Source organism: Loxodonta africana, chromosome 3, assembly GCF_030014295.1.
Source record: "Loxodonta africana isolate mLoxAfr1 chromosome 3, mLoxAfr1.hap2, whole genome shotgun sequence".
NCBI classification, from domain to species: Eukaryota; Metazoa; Chordata; class Mammalia; order Proboscidea; family Elephantidae; genus Loxodonta; species Loxodonta africana.
Window position 1 is genome coordinate 627,041 of NC_087344.1, and position 14,458 is coordinate 641,498.

General features: G+C 56.8%; 1 protein-coding gene and 1 long non-coding RNA gene across 3 annotated transcripts; one reads left to right on the forward strand and one right to left on the reverse strand.

Annotated features, from left to right (window-relative positions):
* Window positions 1-1,999: 1,999 nt before the first annotated feature.
* KISS1R (KISS1 receptor) lies at window positions 2,000-5,220 on the forward strand. Its single transcript, XM_010601881.3, is given in 7 exon segments — window positions 2,000-2,433; window positions 3,218-3,342; window positions 3,901-4,036; window positions 4,253-4,283; window positions 4,285-4,480; window positions 4,657-4,960; window positions 4,963-5,220. Coding segments are annotated over 7 exon segments (1,188 nt in total). The 5' UTR covers window positions 2,000-2,189; the 3' UTR covers window positions 5,115-5,220.
* A 3,022-nt stretch (window positions 5,221-8,242) lies between these two features.
* LOC135230573 (uncharacterized) lies at window positions 8,243-13,917 on the reverse strand. 2 transcript variants are annotated; one of them, XR_010321130.1, is made up of 3 exons: window positions 13,089-13,816; window positions 10,085-10,203; window positions 8,243-9,368 (listed from the first exon to the last, which is right to left on the reverse strand). It is a non-coding gene; the product is annotated as an uncharacterized LOC135230573 (long non-coding RNA). The 2 variants fall into 2 exon arrangements; XR_010321129.1 differs by having other exon boundaries at window positions 8,243-10,203; window positions 13,089-13,917.
* Between the last annotated feature and the right edge of the window lie 541 nt (window positions 13,918-14,458).

Consider the following 14,458-nt stretch of genomic DNA (forward strand, 5'->3'; position numbering starts at 1 on the left):
GCCCAAAGCCCCATGTCATCCAGAGTGGACCGAGCATGGTAATGGGGAAAGGGAGGTGAAGGGGTGACAGGTCGGTTTTTAGCCCAGGGCCGTGGGGAGGTACAGAAGGTTTTAGAGCAGAGAATTAAAGCTGCTCTAGACTCTGGATCCACTGTTCAGTCTTCAAGAAATGTGGGGGAACCAAGGACCAAGTTAACACCACAGGGATGCAGCCCACCAACCTAGTGGATATTGTACAGGACACATGACCAGGTCACTTTAACAAATAAAGAGCAAGGAGAAAAAAAGGAAGAACTGTTGAATGACCCAAAACAACAATACTGTGTGACCTGATGTATATGAACGTGAAGGAAGGCAAAAGAAAGTGAGGGAGACAGAAGACAGGGAGACAGGAGACTTCTGGCAGTTGTGGGGGGGGGTGGGCAGAGGTGTGAGAGCGGTTAGGTTTCCTGATTTGGATCACAATAGCTGCCCAGGAAGTGCACAGGGACCAGGAGGGGACTGAATTCCAGAGAATGAAGTCAGGGCCTCGCCCCCATTCTTGGCCTCACTCCCGGGAGGGGGCCCATCCTGCACCTTCTGAACACTCTCCTGGCCCCTCTACTGGTGCATGAACGACCACTGTCCCCCAGAAACCCCCCTCGAGGTCTAGCCACCTGCTGAGCCCTCCCTCAGACAACTTTCCCCAAACTGTGCCTCTCCCCCCTCCCCCCCCACGACTTCTAGTAACCCCCAGGCTTCCTCTCCCCTTCTAGGTCGTTGTCAAGAATAGCTTTTGCGATACAAAAAGGGTGAACGGGCTAAGTCTCCCCGCCCTATTCTTGTACCTCCTTCTGGTGCTATTCGAAGTATCAACTCATCTCTTTTCCCCTTTTCAGTCTTAGTTACACAAATGTTAAGAGGCCTGGTGGGGCAATGGTTAAGCAGAGGTTGGCAGCTCAAGCCGCCCAGCGACTCTGTGGGAGAAAGACCCTGTGATCTGTGTGCAAAGATTAAAAAACCCACCCAACCCACTGCCGTCGACTCAACTCCAACTCGTAGCCACCCTATAGGACAGAGTAGAACTGCACCAGTTTCCAAGGAACACCTGGGGGATTCGAACTGCCAATCTCTTGGTTAGCAACGGTAGCACTTAACACTACACCACCAGGGTTTCCGTGCAAAGATTGCAGCCTAGGAAACCCTAAGGGGGAGTTCTACACTGCACTGGGGTCAGTGTGAGTCAGAATCAACTGGACTGCACAGGACACCACCAACTGCTGCATCTTTTTCTCTGCTGTGTAAAGCTCCACAGAGGGCAACTCCTGGACCTCCTGGGCCAGTATCTGTCAGGTACACTTCCGAGTGTGGGATTGTGGGTAAAGGGTGTGGCCTTTATAAACTACCCTTCACCCGGTTCCTGCTGCCAATGGCACAAAGTGTCCTCATCCCTGTTGTCACCAGCCCAGGCCTCAGCCAGTTGCTGCTAGCTAGATGGGAGACAGACACTCCCCAGGGGTCTGATCTGCAGTAGTCGGAGTCCGGCAAGGCTGAGTTCCTTATTAAAAAACGGGCATCTTCCAACCACCACACCTGGATCCCTCACTCGCCTGAACCCTTCAGTGGCTCCCCAGTGGCCTGGGGATAAATTCTCAACCGGCACACAGGTCCTCTGCCGCGTGCTAGCCTGCCCCACAGCCAGGGCCCACCCACCTGGAACCCCAGGCCCTCGGAAGGTCACAGTCCTTGTCTTCTGCAAGCGCAGGCTGCTTCCATGCCGGCGACTGCCTCTTCCTAGTTATGATCGGTCCTTCCAGGGTCCATGGCAGCCTTCGTCTCCCCCGCTCCGCCGGTGGCACCCCCTCTCTATCAGTCCCTTCCTGGTGGTGCGGGGGGGGGGGCAGAGGGCCGCTGTGCGGGTGCTTGGAGGGCGCGCAGGCAGGGGAGGCAGTGGTGAGCGCTGCAGGGGAGGCAGGAGGCGGGGCGCGGGGGGCTAGGGGTATAAATACGCGGTGGCTGCACTGTGGGAAGACGAGCTGCAGAGCCCAGTGGAGCCATCCTTCAGACCTGCGGCCTCCAACCGAGACCCTTCCGGGGCTCTGCGGGTGCAACCCCGGTGGGCAGCTGGGAGGAGCGGTCTCGGCAGCATCGGGGTGCGCCTCCCGCGGTACAATCCCGACGGGCGGCGGGGAGGAGGAGGCGGAGAAGCCATGTGCGCCTCCACCACTGCGGTGCCCAACGCGTCCTGGTGGGCGCCGGCTTACGCCTCGGGGTGCCCCGGCTGCGGCGCCAACTCTTCTGATGGCCCGGGCCCAGCGCCGCGGCTCGTGGACGCCTGGCTGTTGCCGCTCTTCTTCGCTGCGCTGATGCTGCTCGGCCTGGCAGGGAACTCGCTGGTCATCTACGTGGTCTGCCGCCACAAGCAGATGCGGACCGTGACCAACTTCTACATCGGTGAGCGCCCCAGCGCCCCTGGAGGGCTCCCCGCTTTCGCCTTGGGCTTAAAAAAAAAAATCTGTTGCGGTCAGGTCCATCCCGACTCATAGTGACCCTATAGGACAGAGCAGAGCTGCCCCGTAAGGTTTCCAAGGAGCGACTGATGGATTCAAACTGCCCACCTTTTGGTTAGCAGCTTAGCTCTTAACCACGGCGCAACCAGGGCTCCTTAGGCTAGGGGCCTCAAACTCGAGCGCTCCAGATGCCCATGCGGGCCGGAATAGGTGCCAGGGAGGTTGGGGAATCCCACGCACCGAGAGTTCCGACCGCCATCTGAAGCTGTCCGATGGCAACGTGGTTCTTACAACGCCTCGTCCGCCGAACAAAGGGAGTGGGGGAAGGGGCCGACTTGGCCCCCGGGCCTCCATTTTGCGACCTCTGCCAGTGGCTGAGTCTCAGTTTGCACACCTGTGGAATGGACGTGTCCTACCCCGCAAGGCAAGTGCGGGCTCTCAGTCAGTTCTTGCTATCCTCTGGTGGCTATTGAGAAGACTATTGTCTCCACTTTGCAGATGAGAAAACTGAGGGTCAGAAGGGCAGGGACAAGGAGAGCGAGGATGATTGCTCCCTGAATGGCTATGAAGTCTGAGCTGGGTGAGGATGGCGGAGACTGGAGGGTGCCCCAATTTCTTTGCCCGGGGGTGCCCGCCCGAGCTGTCCTGCGGGTCACTCGGACCAGGCAGGGTGTCAGGGGGGTGGGGAGGCTCTTGGGGTCCAACGCCCTCAGGCTTCTAGCCTGCAGCCAACCTGGCGGCCACGGACGTGACCTTGCTGCTGTGCTGCGTGCCCTTCACGGCCCTGCTCTATCCGCTGCCCGCCTGGGTGCTGGGGGACTTCATGTGCAAGTTCGTCAACTACACTCAGCAGGTGTGCGGGCCGCGGGGGGGCGCGGTTAGCCAAGACTGAACCTGGGCGTGAGCTTGACCTGGCGGGTGTGGGCGCGGCCGGGGCAGGACCAGGGCGTGGGGTGGGAGAGGCACCGGCGTGGGGGTGGGGCTTGGAGAGTCCGGGTGGGGCATGGGCATGGGAGAGGCGGAGCCTGGGCCTTGAGAAGGGTGAAGACCCCGACCCCCGAAATGGGGACAGAGAGAGGCAGCGAGTCACAGGGCAGGGGAAGGCAGGTAGGGCGACGGCTCCTACCCGGCTCATTGGTCCCAGGGTGTCTCCGCCCCTCCCTTTCTGTCTCAGGCTCTCAGTCCAACCCCCAGTTGCCCCCCATTCTCCCCAACCTCCTAGGGCTCCTCTCCAGCTTTACCTGGTCTCTCGCTCCCTCAACCTGTGGTCCCTGGAGACCACTCCTAGAGCACCTGAGTGGTGTGTACCTGAGTGGTCGGACATTCGGGGAACCGGCAGGGCCGGCGGGTGCGAAGAACGTGGCCCCCGGGCCGGGTAGGGCGACACACGCCCTGCTCCTGGCCCCCGCAGGTCTCGGTGCAGGCCACGTGCGCCACGCTGACTGCCATGAGCTTGGACCGCTGGTACGTGACGGTCTTCCCGCTACCGGCTCTGCATTGCCGTACGCCCGGCCTGGCGCTGGCAGTCAGTCTCAGCGTCTGGGTGGGTGAGTGCAGCGCAGGGGCGCACAGGGTGGGGAGCCAAGTCTGGGCGTCCAGGGCCACTTGCTGCGCCTCCCTGGGACTGGACGGCGCATCTGGTAAATGGGGGCAGTCACCCTTCCAGCGAAGGGCCGCCTAGGGCGCGCACCCGTTGCCTAGTGCCCAGTGTGCTGCCCGGGGAGGCAAGTGGGGGAACGAGACTGAGCCCTGACTCCCGGCAGGTTCGGCGGCCGTGTGGGCGCCGGTGCTCCCAGCACCGCCTCTCGCCCAGGCCGCGCACCTCCTGCAGTGAGGCCTTCCCCAGCCGCGCCCTAGAGCGCGCCTTCGCGCTCTGCAACCTGCTGGCGCTCTACCTGTTGCCGCTGCTTGCCACTTGCGCCTGCTACGCCGCCATCCTGCGCCACCTGGGGCGGGCCGCAGGGCGCCCGGGGGAGGCACGGTGCCGGGGAGTCTGAGGGTGGAGGTGAAGGGAATGTATGGGGGAGGCGAAGCTGGAGGACCCTAAGGGGGGAGATACAGTTCAGGGGGTCTAGGTGGGGCGTTCTAGGGGGCAGGCACGGCCCACCCCAGGGAGCCTGAGGAGGAAGGCACTGTTCACCCTTCGGCGGTTCTTCCAACCACCCAGCACCCTCAGGGGCAGCTGCTGGCGAAGCGCGCGGGCGCGGTGCGGGCCAAGGTCTCGCGGCTAGTGGCCGCGATGGTTCGGGCGTTTGCCGCCTGCTGGGGCCCCATGCAGCTGTTTCTGGTGCTGCAGCCGCTGGGCCTGGCGGGTGCCTGGCACCCGCGCAGCTACACCGCCTACGTGCTCAAGATCTGGGCGCACTGCATGTCCTACAGTAACTGGGCACTGAACCCACTGCTCTATGCGTTCCTGGGCTCCCACTTCCTCCAGCCCTTCCGCAGCGTCTGCCCCTGCGCCCCTGGGCGCCCCTGCGGGCCGGACCCTCATACTGCACCGCCCCCCAAGCCGAGCTGCACTCCGTGGCAACCCACCCAGCCCCAGCCAGGACACCAAAGCCAGGCAGCAGTGGGCCGGGTGCTGGCAGGCTGGGTGCCCTGGGGCACGAAGTGGCCCTTCTCTGAGCTCATCTGTGGGGATGGAGATGCGCCCTCCAGAGCAAGGCCTGTTTGCACAGCAGCGGCTGTCACTGTGTTCACGTTTTATTACTATTGTGCACGATAATCCTGGTGGAAATGTCTGGCTCTCTTCTCCTGTTTGTCACAAGTTGGACACATGTTTGCCACGATTATCATTGTAAAGATTATTTCTGTATTTCTTTGTATTGAAAATGATTTATGCTGGTGCTTTCTGGATCTTTCCAGAAAATGTCCATAGTTTTCATGTCCTGCCTTGTGGTTGACTGTCAGATTGTAAGATTCATCCTTGTTTTCAGAGACTTTAAAATGTGGAAACAATGTGTATCTTAGAACTGGTGAAACAAGGTATTATTATTGCTACCTGGGAGGTATCTGCGGTCTTGGCTGGGAAAATCAGGGCTGTTGTTAAATATGTAAGTCCTTCTGTGGACCACAGCTGCCCCTGCGAGAAGCAGGATTGATTGTTAACATAACCAACCACCCCGAGATTCGTAGATCATCAGTTTATTATTGTCCGTGATTCTATGGTGACAGGGCTCAGCAGCCGGCTCTTCTGTGGGCCAGGGCTGTTCCGCTCAGCTGCCCTCACCTTGACACTTCCCTGACTAGGGCTGCCCAAGAAGGCTCTGCTCTAATGGCTGTTGGCTCAGTGCTCCTCCACGTGGCTGCCTGAGCTTCCTCACAGCATGACAGTCTTGGGATGGTCAGACTTATTCCAAGAGGAGGCAGAAGCTACAAAGCCTCTTAAGGCCTGGGCTCAATAGTCCCAAAATGTCACTTCTGCCATACTGTATTGGTGGGGGTCATCAGAAGTCACCAGAGCAAGAGGTGGGGGCAGGGATGTACTCTCCCTCGGTGGGTGGAGCTTCATATGCCTAAGAGGAGCGGAGGAGTTTAGGCGTCCCCTCAACAGTCTCTCAGGCCTCGGGCTTAGCTGCCCTGGAGGACAAGCACTCATCTTTTTGAGGGTCCCTGTCCTTCTAAATAGTTTAGGGAACGTTGTTGTTGCTGTTGGCTGCCATCAAGCCAGCCCCAACTCATGACGACCCCATGCACAATGGAGGGAAACACTGCCCGGTCCTACACTGCCTCCATGATCCGCTGCTGATCAGACCATTGTGATCCACAAGGTTTTCATTGCCTATTTTTCAGAATTCACTGGCCAGGCCTTTCTTCTGAGTCTATCTCAGTCTGAAAACTCTGCTGAAACCTGTTCAGCATCATAGTGACATGCACACACCTGCACAGACAGACGGTGGTTATGCAGGAGGCACACTAGCCCGGAATCGAACCCAGGTCTCCTGCATGGGAAGTGAGAATTCAACCACTGAAACCAACAGGGCCTCCAAACACGGCCTCCAAAGTTGCTGACATGCCGAGGTGAGACCAAGAGGCTGGAACATCATGTTGTTGTGTTGTTAGGTGCTGTCGAGTCGGTTCCGACTCATAGTGACCCTGTGTACAACAGAACGAAACACTGATCTGCCCTGCGCCATCTTAACAATCGTTGTTATGCTTGAGCTCATTGTTGCAGCCACTGTGTCAATCCACCTCGTTGAGGGCCTTCCTCTTCTCCGCTGACCCTGTACTCTGCCAAGCATGATGTCCTTCTCCAGGGACTGATCCCTCCTCACAACACGTCACAAGTTTGTAAGACACAGTCTTGCCATCCTTGCTTGTAAGAAGCATTCTGGTTGTACCTCTTCTGAGACACATTGGCTTGTTCTTTTGGCGGCCCATGGTATATTCGATATTCTTCGCCAACACCACAATTCAAAGGCGTTGATTCTTCTTCAGGCTTCCTTATTCACTGTCCAGCTTTTGCAATACATATGAGGTGATTGAAAACACCATGGCTTGGGTCAGGCGCACCTTCGACTTCAAGGTGACTTTTTGCTTTTTAAAACTTCAAACATCATGCAATTCTCAAAGATATTTCACTGTGATTTTGGAGAAAATTTACATAGCAGATTAAGTCCTCATATAACAATTTCTATAGATATTATTCAGTAACGTTGGTTATAGTTTTCACAATGTGTCGGTGTTCCCGTTATTTCCATTCCGGCCATTCTGTTTCCACCAGTCTAGCTTCCTTTCCCCTCTTACCTTCCACCTTTGTTTAGGGTCAGTGTTGACCATGATGCTTCACTTAGATGATTATTTAGGGGAACACAATACTCACGGTGATAGTATTTATTTTATGAGCCAGTCTGTGTTTCAGCTGATAGGAGATTGCTGGAGTGGTTTGAGTTCCAAGTTTAAAGGGTAACATCGTGCGATTTTGACATTTAAGATCAGGGCCTCCTGGCCTGGACTGGACATGAGCGTGAAATTCTCCCCTCTGCCTAAAGGTCCTGCTCATTTCCCTCCCCCCACCTTGTCCCCCAGCCTCTAGGCTCCCTCTGGGGCTTCTGAATGTACTGTCTTCCTTCTTGGCCCAGAACCTTTGTGTCTCAGTTGCTTCTTTTTTGCTGGGGACACCCTCACTCACACATAAAGTCTCAGCTCAGCTGCCTCCTCCTCCAGGAAGCCCTCCTGGACCCCTGCATTTGGATCCTGGACCCTCTGGGCCTCCCAGTGCCTTGTGCCTCCCCAATCACAGCTGTGATCACCTCGTGCTGTGCTTCCAGGTACACGTCTGACTTGGTCCCCACAGCCCAGTGCCCACCAGGGCTGAATAAACATCCGTGGGATTCATAGCAAAGTGTGCAGTGGCCTTACAAGAGGCAGAGTGAGCAGAGGGCTGGAGGGAGCAGCAGAATTTCTTAGTAAAAAACGAATTATGAAAACCACTCAGACAGACAGTTAAAACTGCGTGGCTGGAGTGGAGCTTGGAAGGGAGATGAGACAAGGAGAAAACAGAGGTGATGAGTCGGAGTCAACTAGACAGCAACGGGTTTGGTCTTGGTTTTTGTGGACCTTTCAGGCAGGCAGCAGGGATGAGCTGGGTCTTTGTTACGAGAGCCAGGGGATCCATGCCAGGCTTCTAAGCAGGAGGAACAGGTCCAAGGTAAGTGAAGGACTTGTCAGTTTCTTACAGGGAGTTCCTGACTAGCTGTGGAGCTCCATTCCAATGACTCCATCATAAGTCAGTTCTGACTTGAGGTGAGTACCTCATTTTTTTTTTTTTTAAGTTTTCATTATTTTTGCCTTTTATTTTCAGTATCTTTACTTGTCTTTGGGTGTTGGAAACATTACACGTAAACTTACAGTATGACGACATCAGCAAACTACACGCTGCAACATTGTATACGGTACATATTACTAAGATAAGATGTACGAAAAAAGCCTGACAGTTGCAAGTGTGGTTCGCCATAACTGGAACCTGTCCTAAGGTGGGGATTACTTGTATTTCATACCATTCTTCTGACCTTTCAGGCTGCCAAGACCAGGCAGGCAGCAATGTAGCCAAACTGGGAGAGGGGTTGGGGACTGGAGGTCTGGATGAGGTGGGAGAGGGGTGAGCCCGAGACCCCAGACCCCAGTCTGGGGCAAGAGAGGGTAGGAGGAGATACCCTGCCCAGTTTGAGAGGCTGAGTGGACTGCTTGTGAGTAGGGTTGCCAAAAACCAGAAAAGCAAAGCTGTTGCCGTCAAGTTGATTCCAACTCCTAGTGACCCTATAGGACAGAGTAGAACTGCCCCATAGGGTTTCCAAGGAGAGCCTGGTGGATTCGAACTGCTGACCTTTTGGTTAGCAGCTGTACCTGTTAACTACTACACCGTCAAAATGCAGGCTTCTAGCTGACTTCGAATTACAGGTAAACATCAAATACTTCTTCAGTATGAATGTACCTCATGCAGGAGGCCCTGGGTGGTGCAAACAGTTAGGCGCTCAACTACTGGCAGAAGTTTGGGGGTTTGAACTCACCCAGTGATACTGCAGAAGAAAAGGCCTACCTAGTGATCTGTTTCCGTTAAAACTGTTGTTGTTTTAGGTGTCTGTCTTAGTCATCTAGTGCTGCCGTAACAGAAATACCACAAGTGGATGGCTTTAACAAAGAGAAATTTATTTCCTCACAGTAAAGTAGGTTAAAAGTCCAAATTCAAGGTGCCAGCTCCAGGGGAAGGCTTCCTCTCTCTGTTGGCTTTGGAGGAAGATCCTTGTCCTCAATCTTTCCCTGGTCGAGGAGCTTCTCAGGTGCAGGGACCCAGTGTCCAAAGGACGCGCTCTGCTCCTGGTGCTGCTTTCTTCGTGGTACAAGGTCCCCAGCTCTCTGGCTGCTTCCCTTTCCTTTTATCTTTTGAGAGGTAAAAGGTGGTACAGGCCACAACCCGGGGAAACGCCCTTTGCCCTGGGTCGGGGAGGTGACCTGAGTAAGAGTGATGTTACAATCCCACCCTAATCCTCTCAACATAAAATTACAATCACAAAATGGAGGACAACCACACAATACTGGGAATCATGGCCTACCCAAGTTGACATATTTTTCGGGGGACACAATTCAATCCACAACAGTGCCATTGAGTCGGTTCCAACTCATAACGACCCTATGCACAACAGAACAAAACACCGCCCGGTCCTGCGCCATCCTCACAGTTGCTGCTATGTTTAAGCCCATTGTTGCAGCCACTGTGTCAATCTATCCCTTTGAGGGGCTTCTTCTTTTCTGCTGACCCTGTACTTTACCAACCACAAGGTCCTTCTCTGGGGACTGATCCCTCCTGACAACATGTCCAAAGTACGTGAGACAAAGTCTCACCATCCTTGCCTCTGAGGAGCATGGTCCCCACAGCTCTCAGCCCAGCAATTTGGTCTCTCAGGGTGTTTGAATGTGTCTATGGAGCTTCCATGACCTTGCCTTCTTCTAAGACAGATTTTTTCCATCTTTGAGGGTGTAATAAGATTACAGCCAGGAAAGCCCTGTGGAGCTGTTCTTCCCTGTCACATGGGGTCCCCGTGAGTCCCACTCGATGGCAACCAACGACAATGTTCCATGCAGTATTTGGTACATACCCATTGCTGTCGAGTCTGTTCCGACTCATAGCTACCCTGTAGGGCAGAGGAGAAGGGATTCCAAGGTTGTAAACCTTTTGGGAGTGGACTGCCACATCTCTGTCCCGCTGAGATTCAATCTGAAATAGCATACGTTATTTGAAATTAAAATCTAACTGCTCATTCTTTATTTTACCTGGTAACCCTACTGTGAAGTATTCAAAAGGAGCTACACAGGAGAACATGGGTCCGCGGGTCTCAGTTTCCCCAAAGCCCATCCAGGGTAGTCCGGGGCAACGCCTCGTTTTTTTTCTGGTGAGACGGCGCCACCTGGCGGCCTTGGGCGGGAGCCAAGACCTCGCCCACCAGGCTGCAGCACCCCAGGTGCCCGGCAGGTGGCGCGCGCCACCCACGGAGGTTCCCGCCTTCTCTTCTGAGCTCCGTGGGCCCGTGGGGCGTCCCCAGCGCAAAGGACGTCGCTCCTTCACACCCCAACCTGGGGCCCGACCGGCTGAAAAATGAAAACTCTCTAGGATCCCTAGTTTCCCCCACATTTTGACTTTATCAGCTTGGCACTTTTGCTCTGTGGTCCCTTTCCTCCAGGAAAAAATATTAAAAATCATATTTTACGGCGGCACTAGCATAAAGGCAAATATAACCAGGCTAAACTAATGATTACTTAAAAAAAAAAAAAGAAAAAATTGTCGAGTCGATCCCGACTCATAGCGACCCTATAGGACAGAAGAGAACTGCAGCATAGGGTTTCCAGGAGCGGCTGGATTCAAACTGCCAACCTTTCGGTTGGTGAGCAGCCAAGCTTTTAACCACCGCTCCACCAGTGCTCCAATGATTATACGTTTGTTATTATTATATGCATTTTTTTCTTTTCATTTTAAAATAAAATAAAATGACCTGTTTGTGGGCACTGGGTCTCCCATGTCTAAGGGATAATTTGGTCTGGGACAAGGTGGGTGAACACAGAGGTGGGCTTGGTGGCCAGGCCAAGCGCCCCACTGAAGCCTTTTATTTTGTGAAGGAAGTGGTGGCTCGCTGGATTTGGTCTCCAGCTCTGGGGCGGGAGCAGTGGTGGTTTAGTGGTAGAATTCTTGCCGTTCATGCAGGAGCCCTGGGTTCGATGGCTGGCCAATGCCCTTCACATGCAGTCACCACCTGTCAGCAGAGGCTTGTGTGTTGCTGTGATCTGAACAGGTTTCAGAGGAACAAGAAAGGCCTGGCTATCAGTTTCAGAAAGTCAGCCAATAAAAACCCTATGGATCAGATCTGTAGCTGGTCGTGGTGATGGCACAGAACCAGGCAAGGCTTTCTTCTGCCACCCATGGGGTCATTACGAGTCAGGGACAACTAACAACAACAACCCGTGTGTGTAACACTGATAACTCTGGGCCCAAGGCGGTTCTGGCCAGGAAGCCTTACAGGGCTGGGATGGCTGTATCCATTCCACAGCTGGAGAAAGAGACCAGAGAAGGTCCCCGCTGTTGGGAACTCACACAGCCAGAATGCAGCTGGAACCTGGGCCTGCTGCTCACCCCAGCTCCAGGCATCCTGGGATGTGTCGGGAGCCAAAGAGTCTGTGTATAAATTCCCAGCTCCCTCACTGGGCTAAAAATAGGAGCCCCCTCACTGGAGGCCAGCTGCAATGACTGAAGCCCCTCACCCTCCAGGGCCCCAGGCCTTTGGGGAAGCTACAACCAGCTAAGGCGCCTCCCCCTGGGAAATGAGAACAGGCCTGTGCCCATCCCGCCCTTTGGGCCTATTATGCCCCCACCCTGTCCTCTTTCCTTTAAACAGATAAAAGTGTAATCTTCAAAACAAATGTAGGAGGCATGAATGACTACTGACCCATTTTACAGAGTGGGAAACTGAGGCACACAGTTTTTGTTTTTTTCTTCCAAGCACCAGACTGGGTGGGGCAGGAGGTGAATTCTAGTCAGTTTGAGCCCATCTTTGCTGGGGAGGGGGCTTCCCGGGGTGGTGGCTGTGCCTTGGTGACGTGGCCTTAGAGGATCACTTCTCTTCCTTCTCCCCCAGCTTACCTGGGTCTCAGAAAGGGCGTCCAACTCCCCACCTCAGGGCAGACATCTCGGCCTCCCCCCTGGGGGTGGGCAGCTGGGGATGGGTGTTTAATAACCCAAAGATAAAGGTCTCCCAGCCATCCACTACAGGCCACAGGACGCTGGGGACTGAGGCCTGCCTTCTGGGAAGTGGCAGGGGGAGTGGGGTGGGGAGGCAGGACTCCTGGCCTGGGGTCGGGGGGGCAGCTCCTCCACACTCATCTCGCAGGGCTTGGGGGAGAGGATGCTATGGGGGGGGCACAGACAGGGTGGCCCTGTTGTGTGCCTTAAGGGAGAGATGGGGGCTGCACACGACCCCCCACCACACTTGAGACTAGGAACCCAAGCCCCCCTGGTGGGGAATCCCGAGAAACGGAGACGGGGGGCTCTGGGTAGCCCCTCCCACTTTGCACTTATCTAGACTGCAGCCTGGGCCCTACCATTAGCTACCAGGGGTCGCCTCTGGGGCTCAGGCCTCCGGGTTAAGCCCACACCCCCACCATCACCTTCTCCTCGCCTCAGTTTACCCCTCTGCGAAGTGAGGACGATAGGCATCTCCGCTACACGGAATGTGAGGATTGAACAAATTCACGAGCTTCACGCACTCGGCATAGGCCGGGCAACCGTGCGCTGGGAACAGGGAAGTTAGGATGACCGGTGATGTGGAGAGGGTCGTTTTTGTCCCGCCTTTGCACGGTGAGTTGTCGGGTTCCCGAGGGGCGGTGACCATCCGCGGTAGGGGCCGTGAGGACATCCGGATGAGCCTTCCCCGGTGCCTGGCGCGCACCCGGACGCCGACCCCCGCGCCTTTGCCTGTGCCATGCGCCCCACCTGGCGGCCGTTGCCTTTCCAAGACTCCTTCCCACCATGCAGGGCCCCACCGCAGGGCCCGGGACCCCGCCCTCTACCCCGTGGCTCTTTCCATTTCCTTGGACCGCAACTCAACCCTTTACCTGTTTTCTTAATCCCCACGGCTGTCCCCATTTCACAGATGGGGAAACGGAGGTCCATAGGTCCATAAAGTCCCCTGCTTCACGTCGCATTGTAAGGGGCCGGGATAAAACTCCAAGTACGGGAGGCCCCTCCCAGGGGCTCGGTGGGATGGGGAGCGAACCCGGACCAGGCGAGGGTTCCGCAACCCACCCGAGCGGGGGCCCAATCCCCTCTCCGTCCCCTCAGGCGCTCCCAGCCCCGCCCGCGCCCTCCGCGCCCTCTGCGCCTCGGGCCGCAGCGCGCACTTTGCCCACCGTCCCTAGACAGGGGGCGGGGCCTCTCGCGTTGCTTTTTTTTCCCCTTCCCTTTATTATTTATTATCACTTAAAGGGGCCGCGACCTGAAATTTTCCGTCCACTTTCTTCCCCCTCGATCCTCCCGGGCGAGTTCTGTGTCGCCCGGACCGAGCGCGGGGGCCGAGGGGGCGTCCGGGGAAGGGGGAGGGGGCCTCGCGAGACCCCTCCCCGCGTCCCGGGCCGCCGCGCTGAATCACCGGCGAGGTATTTGCATCTGAGAGCGATTTGTCACCGGGTGATTTGTCTGCGGGGCGGTGAGCGCGCCCGGGGTGGGGGGGCAGGGCGCGGAGGGGCGGGGGAGGCCGCGCGCGGGGAGACTTTTACCAATCGGGTCGGATGGGGGTGTAGACGCGGACACGACTGGCGATACGGTGAGTCGGCGCGAGGCGCAAACCCGGCGGCGCCCGGGCCAGCAGTGCGCAGCCGGGGCCGGAGGCCAGGCCGGGCAGGGCAGGGCAGGGCCGGACCCGGGCGCGGGGGCATGTGCCCCCCGAACGGCCCCAGCTCGGTGAGGCTGGGCTGGGGGGCGGGCTGGCCTTCGAAACCGCAGTTCCGGCCCCGGGGTGGGCACGGCGTGCCTGGGAGCGAGTGGGGGGACCCCACGGTTGGGCAGGCACGTTGCGGGGGGTGGTCCAGGGCCGGGAGGGCGACCCTAGCTGGTCCGGACGTGGGTGGATTTCTCCGCGCCCCCTTCTGGGACGGCCGCACTCGGTCCCACAGTGCACGGGGGTGATCGGGGGTCGCGAATGCGCGCGCTCCCTCTCCCCACCCCGGCGGAAGGAAATGGTCTCGCTGCGCGCGCGGGGGGCTGCGCCCTGGGTTTTTATTTAATTTTTGTTCTCGCCGTAACCGGGTGTCTATCCGGGAGCCCAGAGAGGTGGGGGCGCCGGGAGGAGAAGGCAGCTACGGGCTGCCCTCCCTGGCTCCGTGGTTTTATTTGTAAAGTGCTGGCTCTGAGAGCAGAAAGGGGCCCCTGGTGACACCGCGGTACCCGCATGCAAGGGTGGGGTTCGGCTCCCCAAAGTTTCAGTGCC